The 18,142-nt window shown below is 46.1% G+C and overlaps 1 protein-coding gene across 1 annotated transcript in view; it reads right to left on the minus strand.

Annotated features, from left to right (window-relative positions):
* Nucleotides 1-18,142, minus strand: part of LOC109909631 (piezo-type mechanosensitive ion channel component 2) — a 188,537-nt gene that overhangs the window by 127,266 nt on the left and 43,129 nt on the right. Inside the window, exon 3 of the mRNA XM_031795307.1 lies at nt 14,364-14,489. Within this exon, the coding sequence (XP_031651167.1) occupies nt 14,364-14,489 (126 nt within the window). The remainder of the gene's footprint in view (nt 1-14,363; nt 14,490-18,142) is intronic.

An 18,142-nucleotide genomic window follows, 5' to 3' on the forward strand; every position in this document is an offset into this window, starting at 1 on the left:
CCTGTGCTATGGCGATTGGCAAAGTATACTACGATTAATGTACTGTATGTGTTGCTATTGGCTGCAAGACAGCGAACTATGCAAGGTTCCTTTAATGAATCCCCATTATATTGTTCCCATGGCTAAGCCAATAAAGAGGAGGGGTGTTTGTTTACGTCAGTTTCTCGCTTACATCATGTGCACCCCCCCCCCCCCTCCTTCACTCTCCGCCACCCCAAAATGGTATGGTTATAATACAGCCTGGACATTGTCTATGAGGGAAGGCTACAACCACAACGTACTCCAATGATGAAGTGCTGCCAAACCAAGATCATACATCCATGTGAATTTATTCTCTCATTAATACAATATTATGGACCCAGATTTATGCCGAGGCACATGGGAAAATGTCATGCGTGTTTGATGAGCTGTTTTCTAACTACGGTGCATGGAGGTTTTCTGACTCAGCTGATGTAAAGTTCAACGTCTGAAAAAGTCCATCTGTCACAGGAGTGGTGTAGAGTGGTGGCGCCTCGCGTTGCTTTAGATTTGTGTGTTTATATTTCTGGATGCTTATAGTAGGTTCAGTAAATTGATTCAGGCCTGACAGAATAATGTATTTGTCCATTAAAGTGGTAAATGACCCCATGTAGAAGAATGTCTCAGAGCGTAACAGTGAAAGCGCGTATTGTTAAGTGTAAAAACTGGGCTGATGGGAGTAGGCCAACTTAGGATTTACAATATAAAATCATTTAAAAAAGTTACTTACAATGCTCTGGTAAAAATAAACTCTACATTTGGCTAAAAATGTTTGTCTCTGAAAAGATAAGTAGAATTTTAGTCCCTCTATCTCCACAAGGAAAAAGCCTATGGGCAGAATGCAGGATGACAGTAGTTAGTTATTTTCAGTGACAGACTAACCTATCCCTTGTTATTCAAAGGCCTCCAAACCAACAGGACACTCTCTCTCTCTTTCTCACTTTGTCCCTTCTCTTTGACACTCTCCCTCTCTTTCTCACTTTGTCCCTTCTCTTTGACACTCTCTCTCTCTTTCTCACTTTGTCCCTTCTCTGACACTCTCTCTCTCTTTCTCACTTTGTCCCTTCTCTTTGACACTTTGACTCTCTTTCTCACTTTGTCCCTTCTCTTTGACACTGACTCTCTTTCTCTCTTTGACTCTCTCTCTCTTTCTTTCTTTCTTTCTTTCTTTCTTTCTTTCTTTCTTTCTTTCTTTCTTTCTTTCTTTCTTTCTTTCTTTCTTTCTTTCTTTCTTTCTTTCTTTCTTTCTTTCTTTCTTTCTTTCTTTCTCTCTCTCAGAGGACCTGAGCCCTAGGACCATGCTTCAGGACTACCTAGCCTGATGACTCCTTGCTGTCCCCAGTCCACCTGGCCGTGCTGCTGCTCCAGTTTAAACTGTTCTGCCTGCGGCAATGGAACCCTGACCTGTTCACCGGATGTGCTACCTGTCCCAGACCTGCTGTTTTCAACTCTCTAGAGAAAACAGGAACGGTAAAGATACTCTGAATGATCGGCTATGACAAACCAACTGACATTTACTCCTGAGGTGCTGACCTGTTGCACCCTCGACAACCACTGTGATTATTATTATTTGACCCTGCTGGTCATCTATGAACATTTGAACATCTTGGCCATGTTCTGTTTTAATCTCCACCCGGCACAGCCAGAAGAGGACTGGCCACCCCTCATAGCCTGTTTCCTCTCTAGGTTTCTTCCCAGGTTCTGGCCTTTCTAGGGAATTTTTCAGAGTGACCGTGCTTCTACACCTGCATTGCTTGCTGTTCCCTAGGAGGGATGCGTCACTTGAGTGGGTTTCTGTACAGCACTTTGAGATATCAGCTGATGTAAGAAGGGCTTTATAAATCCATTTGATTTGATTTTGAGATCACAGTCCAGGGAGACAGTATGTACAGGGAATACCAGATCACTGTCCAGGGGTACAGTATATACAGGGACTACCAGTACCAGTACCAGATCACTGTCCAGGGGTACAGTATATACAGGGACTACCAGATCACTGTCCAGGGATACAGTATATACAGGGACTACCAGTACCAGATCACTGTCCAGGGGTACAGTATATACAGGGACTACCAGATCACTGTCCAGGGGTACAGTATATACAGGGAATACCAGTACCAGACCACTGTCCAGGGGTAATGCAGTACAGTATCCCTGTATACACTGTACCCCTGGACAGTGATCTGGTAGATCTGGTGGATCAACAAAGCCTCAGAAGTCCTAATTATAACATTTGTCTGTCAAGACGGATACAACGCCCCTGCCTAGATCATGCTACATACCTGGGTTAGGCCAACACCGATTGCTGTACGTAGTGAATTTAGTGCAGATTTACTGCTACTTCCCTTAGTCTTTCTCTCTTTATCACTCTATGATGTCATGGTCACAGGAATGGTGGAAATCATCTGGGCATTAGGTCATAACACGAAAGGAGGTGGCCAATAAAACGACGAGAGTGAGGCCTCCAGCGTGTCCATACAAACAGCACATGAAAAGGAGAGAGAGCAAGCTGTTAGGAAGGTAGGAAGGACACGAGGAAGAACAAAAGGACCCTCAAATAGTTTTTTTTGAGTTTCTATTTCTCGTGTTCATTCTAGACAGCTTGTAACAGTTCATTTTTTCCAAAACAACAATGAGCAATTCAGAAACACCTGTGGTCTCGACAGTCTAAAAACAATCCCCCAGCAGAAAAACAACAGTGGTTTCCTTCTGCTGAGAGTGAGCCATTTTAGAGGCTGTCTGTGCTGCGGAGCACAATGTTTTCGTATGGCTGAAAATGGGTTATTCTACAGATGATGGCTGTTCTGGGAAAACAAGGCCTAAAACACTCCAAAAGTCTTTCTGATCAACATGGGAAATGTACCAAACCAGACTCCTACAAGTCTGTACAATGCTTCGACAATGTAAACAAATTGTGGTTGAGACATCTTGTAAAAAACCTGCAAACTACCATAGAAATTCCTTTAAAAGAAAACAGGGAAATACTTTCAGTTTATGTGCATTGTGGGATTCAATTGCAGTCATGTAATTTTTGGGGGGGATATCAAAGACCGAGGTCCTCTGTGGATTGTTAAGCTTCAGTACTGAGAGCTAATTGCGTTTTTGGTTGGGCTTACAGACATTGAGTTTTTATGTAGTTATGGCGATAGAGGAGGACATAAGACATAAAGACCTGTTCCTTCCTGGAAGTCTCTTAATGATGTTCTCATCTTAACCTCTACTTCTCCAATTCAATTGGAAACAGACGGACAGACAAACGGACGGACGTACACCTGGTAAACATGGCTGCAGCTCCCTCGCTGACTGACCAAGCACACATCCGAGGCCAAGTCAGTAGAGGGCCAAATCGAGGGGCTCACTCAAGGCAAGGCCGCTAAATCGATGATTTGAAACAAGATCTTTTTTGCAAGATTTCACTATTCTTCACTGTTATTAGTCGGAACAAGGGGTCCAATCCAGAGGGAGAAGATATGACTGAAGCTCTGGCACAGATGCTTTTCGCCTCCCACCTCCACACAGCCTACTGTGGGACACATCTACAACGTTATTATTGGGTTCGACATTTTGTTTACATTAATTCTGAACAATAACGTGACTAGTGGAAACTGAAAGTTGTCAGGACCCATCCTCTCCTTGGTCCGTGCTGCCTGCATCCCTGTGAAACGTGGCTCATAGTTCCATGGTGTGATGGATTGTTTTTGTTGTGAATTGGGCTGCACATCCTGGGGAAGAGGATTCTTATAGCAGGACACTCAGAGCTATTAATGACAAAAACAGGAGTCACCTTTTGGACGTTTTGTCATTTTTGCTCTTGAATGTGGTGATAGGTGAAAAAGTGTTGTTGCTGGTGTCCTGACAAGCCCAACAGAGCTCGTACACACACTTCCTACTACACTCCAATGAATCTCTATTACTATTTCTACTAGTCATTTTTACTAGTAAAGTTTACGAAGTAAGATGCACATACAAAAAGTAGGTTTCTGGAGTGTTTCAAAAATTCACTTCTTAATATCAATTTAACCGACACCACATTTTATCTGTGGCTTTTCTCAAGGTACATTTTGGTACAGGTCCACTTTTTGTAAATGTAATTTATTTATTTATTTAACCTTTATTTAATTAGGTAAGCCACTTAATTAAGAACAAATTCTTATTTACAATGACGGCCTACCCCGGCCAAACCCTAACGACAATTGTGCACTGCCCGATGGGGACTCCCAATCACGGCCGGTTGTGATACAGCCTGGAATCGAATCAGGGTCTGTAGTGACGCCTCTAGCACTGACATGCAGTGCCTTAGACAGCTGTGCCACTCGGGAGACTAAACCCGCACTTATGACTAACCTCACATTACAAGGGCAGTTCAACTGTAGACGACACTATCTCAGACGTCCCAGTCTCTCTTCACATAGCAGTCCCCTTACTCTCGCCACAACACTCTCTTACAGCAGCCAGGCACATTTTTAATCCACCTTTCATCTCTGACTTCACCTAGTGTTGCCTCCACAGAAGGGCTACTTGTTTTTGCTCCCTCTCTCGCTCCTTCACTTCACTCTGCGTACTGAGGGCTGCATGCACCCTCTCCGGAATATTCTATACAGTGGAGATGTATTCCCTGCCAGCAGAGACAGAGGCAGGGAGATGCCATTTTTGTGCAAGACCAGGAAATCCACCGAGCTCGCGTCGGGGTGCAGTGAGGATACAGTGGCGAGGGCGATAAGTGAGCGTGCGCCTCGTGAAGTTTTCCTAAAGTTCTATTAGTATCTTGTTGTTAAGGCCATGTTGACTAGCCACCCCTCCCCCCCCTCCAAGCCCATACAGTACAGTGCAGTACACACACCACCATAACATACTCAAAGGCCACTTGGACCTGGAGGAAATATAAAAACAAAGGAAATGGTGTTGACTGTTGGACAATCAGATAACCTTCCCTGTTTGAAGGAGTGCTTCTTGTTTGGGCCTGGCTTCCGCCTTAGCTAGCGCTGTGATGTCATAGCTGCGGGTCAACGAAGTGCACCGCAATGAACCGCTCACTGTTGAACGCTGCTAACAGGGATCCTCAACATAATGCAGTGCATCAAATGCTGTCAGAAGTGAAAGTTCATATGGGCATAGTTCACATCTGTTTGCTCAATTGAAATCCTAGGCTGGAATTCAACCTAGCCTGCACTTTGGTAAACTTGGATTGCAATAACATATATTATACAATATTATACAAAAGCCCACAAATGATGTCATCATTTTGACAAGATCTAATTAAACTCCTCTTGCAAGATTAGCAAAGTGTGAATTTGATGGATTCTGCCTCCCTTGCAACTCAACACAGCGCAGTACATTCCCAACCAATCAGGTTTATTGTACTGTAAGGTTCTCCTGTCAGCAGTAAACAGATGTGAGATTCCGTGACACACTTTGAGATAGTAGACTCTAGTCTACTGCTATGAATAGAATGTCAGAAAGCAATAAAAGTAGGAATACTGATTCCCATGATAAAACCACCTAAACTTTTGTTTTAAAGCCCCATATGACATCACTATCTAGAGACAGTAAAAAATAGATGTTGGCAATGTTCTCTATAACATCACTTGGTGTCAGTTCATTTCAGTTCAGTTCCAACGGGTTCTATGTGGAACCCAAAAGGGTTTTCCTATGGGGACAGCCGATGAATGGTTTTGGAACCCTTTTGTTCTAAGAGTGTGCATAGAATTAGAACGAGGCTATTACTAGAACAGATGTTCAGGTCCCTGACGTTTCAGCAAGGCCAAACAATGACTCCAAAGTATCAATCCATAACTTGTTTGAACACAGTGTTCTTCAGGGACACTACGTTATTACCACAGTGCTACAGTCTGTTGTAGGTTATATCATGCTGAAAGTCCTCCCTGAAGATGCACACCAAGCCAAGCGCAGCATTTCCCTGAAAATGGAACAGAACTGTCACTAGCGTGAGGAAAAACAATAACGAACGCCTGTAACTTAATATAAAGTCAGTTTACCAGTACCATAATTGGAAACTGTCAACATGTCTAACTTTTAGAAGTAGAGGTGAGTTAATAGTAAATGTGTTGTGTTAATGTAGCTACAGATTAGAGGCCATATCAATCATCATGATTCTGGTTAAGAAATCGAGTCCAACCAGCTACTGTGGAGGATTCCCTTACAGAAAAACACACACACATTGTTCCAAAAACACATGATCTTGATCTTATGTGAAGTTAATGTGATAACATGTGACAACATGTAAAGCAACATGTGCTAACATCAAACTACATATGTGAATACATGTGATCACCTGTGAAGTGTTGCAAATTTTTTCAAATTTTTTCCACATCTGAAATCATGTTTTTTCTGTAAGGATTGTAATGAGTGTTTCTAATGATATTATCCTTATATTCACTGAGTGTACAAAACATTGAGAACACCTGCTCTTTCCATAACAGTGACTGACCAGGTGAATCCAGGTGAAAGTTAAATCCAATTTAATCAGTAGATATTGTCTCATTGCTGCAACTCAATGGGCTTGGGAGGCAAAGGTCAAGCATCCTATGAAACATGACCCGTCAAACCACACTTCTTAACATCCAACCGCACCAATCTGTCAAACACCATTCAAATGATGACCAAGGTCAAGAGCACGATGAGCCAAGTAAAGCCCCCCCAGCCAAACCTTCCCCTAACAACGCTCCCCTAATGACACTGGGCCAATTGTGTGCCTCCCTAAGGAACCCCTGATGACGGCCAGTTGTGATACAGCCTGGGATCGAACCCAGGTCTGCACCACTCGGTAGGCCTCCAAAAGACAGATTTTTAAGACAATTGAGACATGGATTGTGTATGTGTGCTATTCAGAGGGGGAATGTGTAAGACAAAAGACTGAAGTGCCTTTGAACGGGGTATGGTAGTATGTGCCAGGTGCACCGGTTTGTGTCTAAAACTGCAACTCTGCTGGGTTTTTAACGCTCAACAGTTTCCCGTGTGTATCAAGAATGGTCCACCACCCAAAGGACATCCAGTCGACTTGACACAACTGTGGGAAGCGTTGGAGTCAACATGGGCAAGCATCCCTGTGGAACGCTCTCAACACCTTATCGAGTCCATGCCCTGTCGAATTGAGGCTGTTCTGAGGGCAAAAAGGGGTTCAACTCAATGTTAGGACGACATTCCTAATCTTTGGTACACTCAGTGTATACTGTAACAGGGAGTAAATAGTATGACCTAAGAGTAACAGCAAAATTCAACAGAGGTTAGTTAGAGCAGGGGTTCTGAAATGTTTTTACTCAGGGCCCCCTTCCAGCATTGGGGAACAATAATAATAATATAGTTATAATATAATATACTATAAAGTAGTATATTATAGTATACTACCCCCACAGTTTGGGATCCACTGAGGTAGAGAATAACTTGCTCTACATACTACTGTATAGTAGAGCGGAGACAGGAGCTATGCTCGAGCTTAACCTTTACACCTTTGGCGACAACGTGTCACAACGCAAAGGAACTGAAGGAACTTGATTGAGGGGGGTTTCAGGAGGGCATTTTGAGGAAGTAGCCCACATGAGAAACAACGCTAGCATGGAGGAATGAGACATCAACAGGAATGACAGAGAGTGAAATAAGAGTATAAAAGGGTGATCTGGAACAGAGGTGGACTGATGTAGTGAGGCAAAGCAGAGTGACACACAAACAACCTACCACATCTGTCTGACGTGTGCCTGGGCCTACCACCAGCAAGCCTATCCCAAACCTTAACCATTCTGAGTTAATGTCTAACCTTAACCATTCTGAGTTAATGTCTAACCTTAACCATTCTGAGTTAATGTCTAACCTTAACCATTCTGAGTTAATGTCTAACCTTAAGATTTCTGAGTTAATGCATACACATTTAACCCTAACCTTAAACATTTGGAGTTAATTTGATGTCTAAGAAACATGGATAAGCGTCTAATACTGACGTGAGACTGTGAGAACTAGTTGGGGATGGAAGGGCCAGTACATAAAGCATGGGATGGAAGGGCCAGTACATAACAGATGGAAGGGCCAGTACATAAGGGATGGAAGGGCCAGTACATAACAGATGGAAGGGCCAGTACATAAAGGATGGGATGGAAGGGCCAGTACATAACAGATGGAAGGGCCAGTACATAACAGATGGAAGGGCCAGTACATAAAGGATGGGATGGAAGGGCCAGTACATAACAGATGGAAGGGCCAGTACATAACAGATGGAAGGGCCAGTACATAAAGGATGGGATGGAAGGGCCAGTACATAAGGGATGGAAGGGCCAGTACATAACAGATGGAAGGGCCAGTACATAAAGGATGGAAGGGCCACTACATAAGGGATGGAAGGGCCAGTACATAACAGATGAAAGGGCCAGTACATAAAGGATGGGATGGAAGGGCCAGTACATAAGGGATGGAAGGGCCAGTACATAACAGATGGAAGGGCCAGTACATAAAGGATGGAAGGGCCACTACATAAGGGATGGAAGGGCCAGTACATAAAGGATGGGATGGAAGGGCCAGTACATAAGGGATGGAAGGGCCAGTACATAAAGGATGGAAGGGCCACTACATAAGGAATGGAAGGGCCAGTACATAATGGATGGAAGGGCCAGTACATAATGGATGGAAGGGCCAGTACATAAAGGATGGAAGGGCCAGTACATAACAGATGGAAGGGCCAGTACATAAAGGATGGAAGGGCCAGTACATAAGGGATGGAAGGGCCAGTACATAATGGATGGAAGGGCCAGTACATAACAGATGGAAGGGCCAGTACATAAAGGATGGAAGAGAAGGGACACTACATAAGGGATGGAAGGGCCAGTACATAATGGATGGAAGGGCCAGTACATAAAGGATGGAAGGGCCATTACATAAGGGAAGGAAGAGAAGGGACACTACATAAGTAATGGAAGAGAAGGGCCACTACATAAGGAATGGAAGGGCCACTACATAAGGAATGGAAGAGAAGGGCCACTACATAAGGAATGGAAGAGAAGGGCCACTACATAAGGAATGGAAGGGCCACTACATAAGGAATGGAAGAGAAGGGCCACTACATAAGGAATGGAAGAGAAGGGCCACTACATAAGAAATGGAAGAGAAGGGCCACTACATAAGGAATTGAAGGGCCACTACATAAGGAAGAGAAGGGCCACTACATAAGGGAAGGAAGAGAAGGGACACTACATAAGGAATGGAAGAGAAGGGCCACTACATAAGGAATGGAAGGGCCAGTACATAAGGAATGGAAGGGCCAGTACATAAGGAATGGAAGAGAAGGGCCACTACATAAGGAATGGAAGGGCCAGTACATAAGGAATGGAAGGGCCAGTACATAAGGAATGGAAGAGAAGGGCCACTACATAAGGAATGGAAGGGCCAGGGCCTGGTTGCACAAAACATCTTAAGTGTTTACCTTCAGGAATAATTGTCCCTTACCTAAGGGAATTATTTAAGGGCGATACATAAAGCCACTCAAACATTTCTGTAGGTAAGGGCATAATGTCATTGTTCTATTTGTGGTTTTACAGTAGTTTGAAGACATGTTAGACATGTTAGTTTGAAGACATTTATTTTTGTTACTTTTATCTCAACTTGTTTCTATTAGTTTCTAGCACATCAAGCTAACTTACTGAGTAGGTAGCTAGCTGGTCAGCTGGCTTTGTAGCCATGGATTGTGCACACTATTTAGCTACCTAGCTAGCTAGCTGGTGGATGTTTTCCTTTTGAAACCAGGGCAGAGGAAAGCAAAATTCACTTCCACAAATGTTGTTTACATTGATATTCATACTGAAGGAAGCACTTAAGGGACCTCATGGGCACCATTAACTTCTTCACTTATTTTAAGGGGGAAATTAGCCTTAAAATGTTTTGTGCAACTGACTTAAAGTTAAGGAAACTTTAAGTAAAAAGATAAGGTGGAAATAACTTAAGATGTTTTATGGAACCGAGCCCAGTACATAGGGGATGGAAGGGAAGTGTCACGCCCTGGCCATAGAGAGGGTTTTATTCTCTATGAACCATGGCACGACGCCTCCAGTGATGATCCATGGAATGAAGCCTCCAATGATGATCCATGGCACGAAGCCTCCAGTGATGATCCATGGCACGAAGCCTCCAGTGAAGATCCATGGCACGAAGCCTCCAGTGATGATCCATGGCACGAAGCCTCCAGTGATGATCCATGGCATGAAGCCTCCAGTGATGATCCATGGCACGAAGCCTCCAATGATGATCCATGGCACGAAGCCTCCAGTGATGATCCATGGCACGAAGCCTCCAGTGATGATCCATGGCACGAAGCCTCCAGTGATGATACATGGCACGAAGCCTCCAGTGATGATCCAATGGCATGAAGCCTCCAGTGATGATCCATAGCAAGAAGCCTCCAGTGATGATCCATGGCACGAAGCCTCCAGTGATGATCCATGGCACGAAGTTTCCAGTGATGATCCATGGCACGAAGCCTCCAGTGATGATCCGTGGCACGAAGCCTCCAGTGAGTAGTCATGGCCAAAGCCTCCAGTGAGGAGTCATGGCAGGAAGCCTCCAACGACGCCCTCCAATGCGGAGCCTCCAGCGACGGTCTCCCGTCCGGAGCCTCCAGAGACGTTTTCCAGTCCGGAGCCTCCAGCAGCGATGTTCTCCGGTCCGGAGCCTCCAGCAGCGACGTTCTCCGGTCCGGAGCCTGCAGCGGCGACGGTGCCCAGTCCGGAGCCTGCAGCGACGGTGCCCAGTCCGGAGCCTGCAGCGACGGTGCCCAGTCCGGAGCCTGCAGTGAGGGTGCCCAGTCCGGAGCCTGCAGCGAGGGTGCCCAGTCCGGGGCCCGCAACGAGGGTCCCCAGTCCGGGGTTGGCGGCGAGGGTCCCCGCACCAGAGGCGCCACCAAAGTGGGGGGAACCAGAGGTGGAGGGGGATCTTCGTCCCGCACCAGAGCCACCGCCGTGAAGGAGGCCCACCCAGACCCTCCCCTTTAGAGTCAGGTTTTGCGTCTGGAGTCCGCACCTTTGGGGGGGGGTACTGTCACGCCCTGGGCATAGAGAGGGTTTTATTCTCTATTTTGCTAAGGCCAGGGTGTGACTAGGGTGGGCATTCTAGTTTCTTTATTTCTATGTTTTCTATTTCTTTGTGTTTGGCTGGGTGTGGTTCTCAATCAGAGGCAGCTGTCTATCGTTGTCTCTGATTGAGAATCATACTTAGGCAGCTTTTTCCCACATATGTTTTGTGGGTAGTTGTTTTCTGTTTTGTTTCTGCACCAGACAGGACTGTTTCGTTTTGTTCCACTTTGTTATTTTGTCTCAGTGTTCAGTTTGAATAAATAATCATGAACACGTACCACGCTGCGCTTTGGTCCTCTTCTTCAGACGAGCGTAACAAGAAGTACCAAGGCTCGGTTGTATAAAACATCTTAAGTGTTTCCCTTAAGGAATAATGTTCACTTACCTAAGGGAATTGTTTAAGGGCGTAGCATTTAGCCACTCAAAAATGTCCTTAGGTAAGGGCCTACTTAGGGGGTTTTACGGTAGTTTGAAGACATGTATGGCAGAAAGAGTCTCTGACTACCATGTAGAAGGCCTGATTCACTGACTAAATGTCTCGTCAAAGAGATCTCTTTAATTTGGTGAGATAGCAAAATAGAACTTCTATAATCAAGACAGGAATTGATTCAGAAGATAATAAAACAACTTTTTTCTCAACATGTTTATATTACTTTCTAGTACGTCAAGCTAGCTTACAGTGTAGCTATAGCTAACGATAGTGTAACTATAGTGTAACTATAGTGTCCTCAATTATTTAGCCAAGAGCATTGTCTATAGTGTCCACTGTTATTTACCAAAGAGCACCATCTATAGTGTCCACTATTATTTACCCAAGAGCATTGTCTATAGTGTCCACTGTTATTTACCAAAGAGCACCATCTATAGTGTCCACTATGATTTACCCAAGAGCACTGTCTATAGTGAACACTATTATTTACCCAAGAACACCGTCTATGGTGTACACAACCCAAGAGCACTGTCTATAGTGTACACTACCCAAGAGCACCGTCTATGGTGTACACTACCCAAGAGCACCGTCTATGGTGTACACTACCCAAGAGCACTGTCTATAGTGAACACTATTATTTACCCAAGAACACCGTCTATGGTGTACACTACCCAAGAGCACCGTCTATGGTGTACACTACCCAAGAGCACTGTCTATGGTGTACACTACCCAAGAGCACCGTCTATGGTGTACACTACCCAAGAGCACCGTCTATGGTGTACACTACCCAAGAGCACTGTCTATGGTGTACACTACCCAAGAACACCGTCTATGGTGTACACTACCCAAGAGCACTGTCTATAGTGAACACTATTATTTACCCAAGAACACCGTCTATGGTGTACACTACCCAAGAGCACCGTCTATGGTGTACACTACCCAAGAACACCGTCTATGGTGTACACTACCCAAGAGCACTGTCTATAGTGAACACTATTATTTACCCAAGAACACCGTCTATGGTGTACACTACCCAAGAGCACCGTCTATGGTGTACACTACCCAAGAGCACTGTCTATGGTGTACACTACCCAAGAGCACCGTCTATGGTGTACACTACCCAAGAACACCGTCTATGGTGTACACTACCCAAGAGCACCGTCTATGGTGTACACTACCCAAGAGCACCGTCTACGGTGTACACTACCCAAGAGCACCGTCTACGGTGTACACTACCCAAGAGCACCGTCTATGGTGTACACTACCCAAGAGCACCGTCTATGGTGTACACTACCCAAGAACACCGTCTATGGTGTACACTACCCAAGAGCACTGTCTATGGTGTACACTACCCAAGAGCACTGTCTATGGTGTACACTACCCAAGAGCACCGTCTATGGTGTACACTACCCAAGAACACCGTCTATGGTGTACACTACCCAAGAGCACCGTCTACGGTGTACACTACCCAAGAGCACCGTCTACGGTGTACACTACCCAAGAGCACCGTCTATGGTGTACACTACCCAAGAGCACCGTCTATGGTGTACACTACCCAAGAACACCGTCTATGGTGTACACTACCCAAGAGCACCGTCTATGGTGTACACTACCCATGAGCACTGTCTATGGTGTACACTACCCAAGAGCGCCGTCTATGGTGTACACTACCCAAGAGCACCGTCTATGGTGTACACTACCCAAGAGCACTGTCTATGGTGTACACTACCCAAGAGCACCGTCTATGGTGTACACTACCCAAGAGCACCGTCTATGGTGTACACTACCCAAGAGCACTGTCTATAGTGAACACTATTATTTACCCAAGAGCACCGTCTATGGTGTACACTACCCAAGAGCACCCTCTGTAGTGTCCAATATTATTTCTGCTTATATTATCTGTTCATTGCATTCTGACTGCAACTGACTTCAGGACTGCCGTAACTACCCACTGTATTATGTTTGGCAGCCTATTTTCATCAGTATTCTGGAATTCCCGGGGTATTTGAGAGAAAAAAGTCTGTTAACTCAGCTGTTTACAAGAGAACAGCGTCTAGACGGAGGCTTACAGGTGATACATAATTCCAACTTTTTAACTATTTATACATCGCACACAAGTGTAACCAAGTTACACTTGGTTTTTCAAAAGTTGGTGAATCGCTGAAGTTCTTTGATCGATTGTTTTCGATAAGTCTTTTGACGTAACACCGTGCATGCTAACACTAGGGTCAGACGGGTGTTTCAAGGGTTTTTATGCAACTTGAAGACCCTGCACATAATTTTAAACATTTTATGATTGTACTCTACATGTGAGACAGACCACCTTCGCTCTAAATTTTCGGTCGGGGTTTGAATGCACTTCTGTCAGGGCAGCATGGGAGTGAGGGAGTTTTTTATTTTCATTATGTTTATCCCCATCTTGAGTGCAGATGTTGTGGCTTATATTGCTACTCAGAGAGATTTGTGCCAGTGGTTTGCAGCAGCAACAGCGGGGCCTGTGTTGGGCCGCGACGCAGACCAGGGCTCAGGTTCTGGTCTGAAAAACCTGGTGTCGGGCCAGTGGGTAACCCGATCTAGGCGTGGACTGGGCTGTAACCTCCGCTCACCCCCACCCTGCAGCCCCAGCCGGCCCATGTCCCACTTACTGGGGTGGATGCTCCCTCTACAGACTTCAACCCTTTTATTGTCCCCAGCACAAGGTAAAAAATATCTGGGATACTATAGTTCAGCTCATGAAACATGGGACCAACACTTTACATATTGCATTTTTATATTTTTATATTTTTATTATTATATATTTTTTGACATCACACTTTAATGGGAGTGTAGTAGAGAAGATTGGTACTCACAGTTGAAGTTGGGTTCTATGTTGTCTCCTGTTAGCAGACTGTTGATGGTAACCTGGTAGATGATGTGCAGCAGCAGGAAAGCCATACCGGTGAAGCACAGGGACTTAACCAGGCACCCTGTGTGACCTGAAAGAGAGAGAAATGATCCTCTAAGGTTTCTTGGATACTGAGGTCCAGTGCATAATTCAGATTGAATAGTTTACACAACATTGTCAACATTGTCAACATTTACATTGTCTGTCAAGTCAAATAGTAATAGTGTAACTACTTCCTAGTTATGGTTCAGATTTTCCTCGTGATGAAAGAGTAATAAGACTATGAGACAAATGTTCACTTTATTAGGACGAAAAAACATTTGTATTTTAATAATTTCATAACTGGTCTCATGTCATTAGTAAGGCCATACTTTAAAAACACAATGCATTTCACCAAATCATATTCGATGCATGACAGAGCTAAAAAACACTCGCAACTAACTATTCATCGCACAATACTCCACCGACTGTAGGGTAACATTAGATGCTTGTCATTGACAGAGTGGAGACCTCACAGCCCAGTTATATGGTTTCCAGTTCACATAGCTTAACCTGTCTGGTCCCATCCTAATAGGCCAGGATAGAGTAATCCACCTCCATTAATCCTAATACAGTACTGTATTACAGGTTTCCCTGCTGACCAGGGACAGTAATATCCCAGTGATAGTTTTGGCAGACCGGTGGCCATCCATGTTTGGACCAACCTAAACACATGGTGACCTCTAAAGTCAAATGTGATGGATAAAACAGAGCTCAACAACTAGTGATGATTGGCCGACTGTCTGGTTGATGGCTGATTGGACAGGTTGTTTAGAGATGTTGATAGGAGTGATTAGGGGACGATGCAGAGCAGAGGTGTCTGGATGTCTTGCAGGGAAAAAGTAGGATAAAACAGTGGGAAGTGAACAAGAACAAACCCCTGAATGGAAATGCTTCAGCTGGTTCAGTCGATTAGTACAACTGTCACACCCTGATCTGTTTCACCTGTCTTTGTGATTGTCTCCACCCTCCTCCAGGTGTTGCCCATCTTCCCCATTATCCCCTGTGCATTTATACCTGTGTTATCTGTTTGTCTGTTGCCTGTTCGTTTTGTTCTTCAAACCTACCAGAGTTCTACCCCTTGCTACTGCCTTGTCTATTTTCTTGTTTTCCCAGTTTTGTCTTTTGTGCCTGCCCTGGCCCTGCCTGCCATCCTGTACCGTTGCCCTATACTCTGGATTACCGACCTCTGCCTGCCCTGACCATGACCCTGAGCCTGCCTGCCGTCCGGTACCTTTGCCCCACTACTCTGGATTACCGACCTCTGCCTGACCATGACCCTGAGCCTGCCTGCCGTCCGGTACCTTTGCCCCACTACTCTGGATTACCGACCTCTGCCTGACCTGACCCTGAGCCTGCCTGCCGTCCGGTACCTTTGCCCCACTACTCTGGATTACCGACCTCTGCCTGACCTGACCCTGAGCCTGCCTGCCGTCCGTCCGGTACCTTTGCCCCACTACTCTGGATTACCGACCTCTGCCTGACCTGACCCTGAGCCTGCCTGCCGTCCTGTACCTTTGCCCTCTACTCTGGATTACCTATCATTGGAAGGCACAAGGAGTTGCTTAATGGTCTGATGGAATGGTTCCAAGTTGTGGCCGAACATCACAGACAAGCATTCGACACATTACGGGAGCAAGTCCATGGGTTGTCTACTAGGAAGCCTACCACGACGGTAACCTCTCGGTCCCTCAGTAACCCGGCTGGTAGCAGTGCCGTCACTCTGGTTTCCCGGGAACCCCGCTTACCTCCCCCTGAAACACTTCGATGGAGAGTCAGGCACTTGTCGGGCGTTTCTCGCTCAATGTTCCCTTGTCATGGAGCTGCAACCTTCCTCTTTTCCCTCAGACCGCTCTAAGATAGACTACCTCATCACGCTGATGTCCGGGAGGGCCCTCGCTTGGGCTACTGCCGTTTGGGAACAACAGTCGGCCGTATGCTTCAGTCTGGAGGGATTTGTGGCGGGGGTGAGAAGTTAGAGGCTCCGTGGTCCGGGAGAGAGGGTGCCTGGAAGTTGCTTCGGGAGGATTCCCTCAGTGTGGCAGACTATGCGATGGAGTTCTGCACGCTAGCAGTGGAGGGTACCTGGAACCCGGAAGCACTGTTCGACACGTTCCTGCACGGATTATCGGAGGAGATAAAGGATGAGCTTTCAGCCCAAGAACTACTGACGGATCTCGACTCACTCATCGCTTTAACCATCCGGATCGATGGTCGGCTACGGGACCGTAGGAGGGAGAAGAGGTCCGATTGTGGTCCCAATCGCTCACTCAAGGATCAAACCTTGCATCTGATGAACTCTGGAAGTCCCCGGCATCTACGTCCCTGAGAGGATCTGAGCTTACCCGAGTCCCTCCAAGAGCCTCCGGAGACTGCCGATTCACCTCTTCCCAAGCCGATGCAGCTCAGCAGGGCTAGGCTGTCTCCAGCTGAACACGTACACAGACTTGAGACCCAGAGTTGTCTGTATGCGGTACTGCCGGTCATTATGTGTCTACCTGTCCCTTCAAGAGACCCAGCTCATCAGTTGGAGTGAGTACTCTGGTGGGCCGTAAAGATAATTTTTCGTCTCCCCTGGCTCGCCCCCCTCTCCGTGCCATCCTGCGGTGGGGCGACCAGTCCAAGTCTCTTCAGGTACTCATCAACTCGGGGGCCAATGTGAGTTTTATGGACGTTAGCCTGGCATCTGAGCTGGGCATCCCCACTCAACCCCTCTCCATTCCCATGGGTGTTAGAGCACTGGACTCTATACACCGGGTCACCCACCAGACCACCCCCGTCAACCTACAAGTGTCGGAGAACCACAGTGAGACGATCCAATTCCTGCTGGTTGAGTCTCCGCAGGTTCCCGTGGTATTGGGATTCTCTTGGCTCCAGCGACACAATCCCTCTATTAACTGGTATACTGGTGCAATCGTGGGCTGGAGTCCGTTCTGCCACACTCATTGCCTGAAGCTCTGCCTGCCCTGGGACATCTTCCTGGGGGCTTTGCCACGGACCTCTTCGCCAGCCCAGTGGAGTACCAGGACCTCCGGGAGGGGTTCAGTAAGGCCCGGGCCACTTCGCTTTCGGAGCCCCGACCGGTATCCAACAAGGTCAAGCCAGATGCGCTGGCACGCCCCCATAGCCCCGCGGCTACACCCCCGGAAGCCAAAACCTTTCCCCCCAGCTCCAAGATTATTAACCCCTTTGCTGTTCGTCCTCTGTTGCCCCGTACCCTCCATACTTCCTACATTTCCTGTGTCTAGAATTAAACCCATGTCTCACAGGCCTTTGTCCTCTGTTTTTCCCCTTGCTCCTGCCTTGTCTACTTTCCTGTTGTCTAATTTTGTCCTTTCTGCCTGCCCTGACCCTGACCCTGAGCCTGCCTGCATCCAGAACCTTTGCCCCAATACTCTGGATTACCGTCCTCTGCCTGAATTGACCCTGAGCTTGCCTGCCTGCCATCTTGTACCTTTGCCTGCCAGTGTTCAAATGAATAAACCTTTGTTATTCAACATTGTCTGCACCTGGGTCTTACCTTCAAATGTGTAACAACATCTAACCAGGAAGCAGAAAAGCACACTCAGTTCATGGCAGATCCAAACAAGATGTTGGCAGGTTTTCATCAAAACAAACAAGTACGTGTAATATTCCTAACTATGGATCCATAACTCTAAGCAAGGTATCAAATTCAGCTAACAAATTGGCACCTTCCATTTAAGT

Source organism: Oncorhynchus kisutch, linkage group LG18, assembly GCF_002021735.2.
Source record: "Oncorhynchus kisutch isolate 150728-3 linkage group LG18, Okis_V2, whole genome shotgun sequence".
Classification (NCBI taxonomy): domain Eukaryota; kingdom Metazoa; phylum Chordata; class Actinopteri; order Salmoniformes; family Salmonidae; genus Oncorhynchus; species Oncorhynchus kisutch.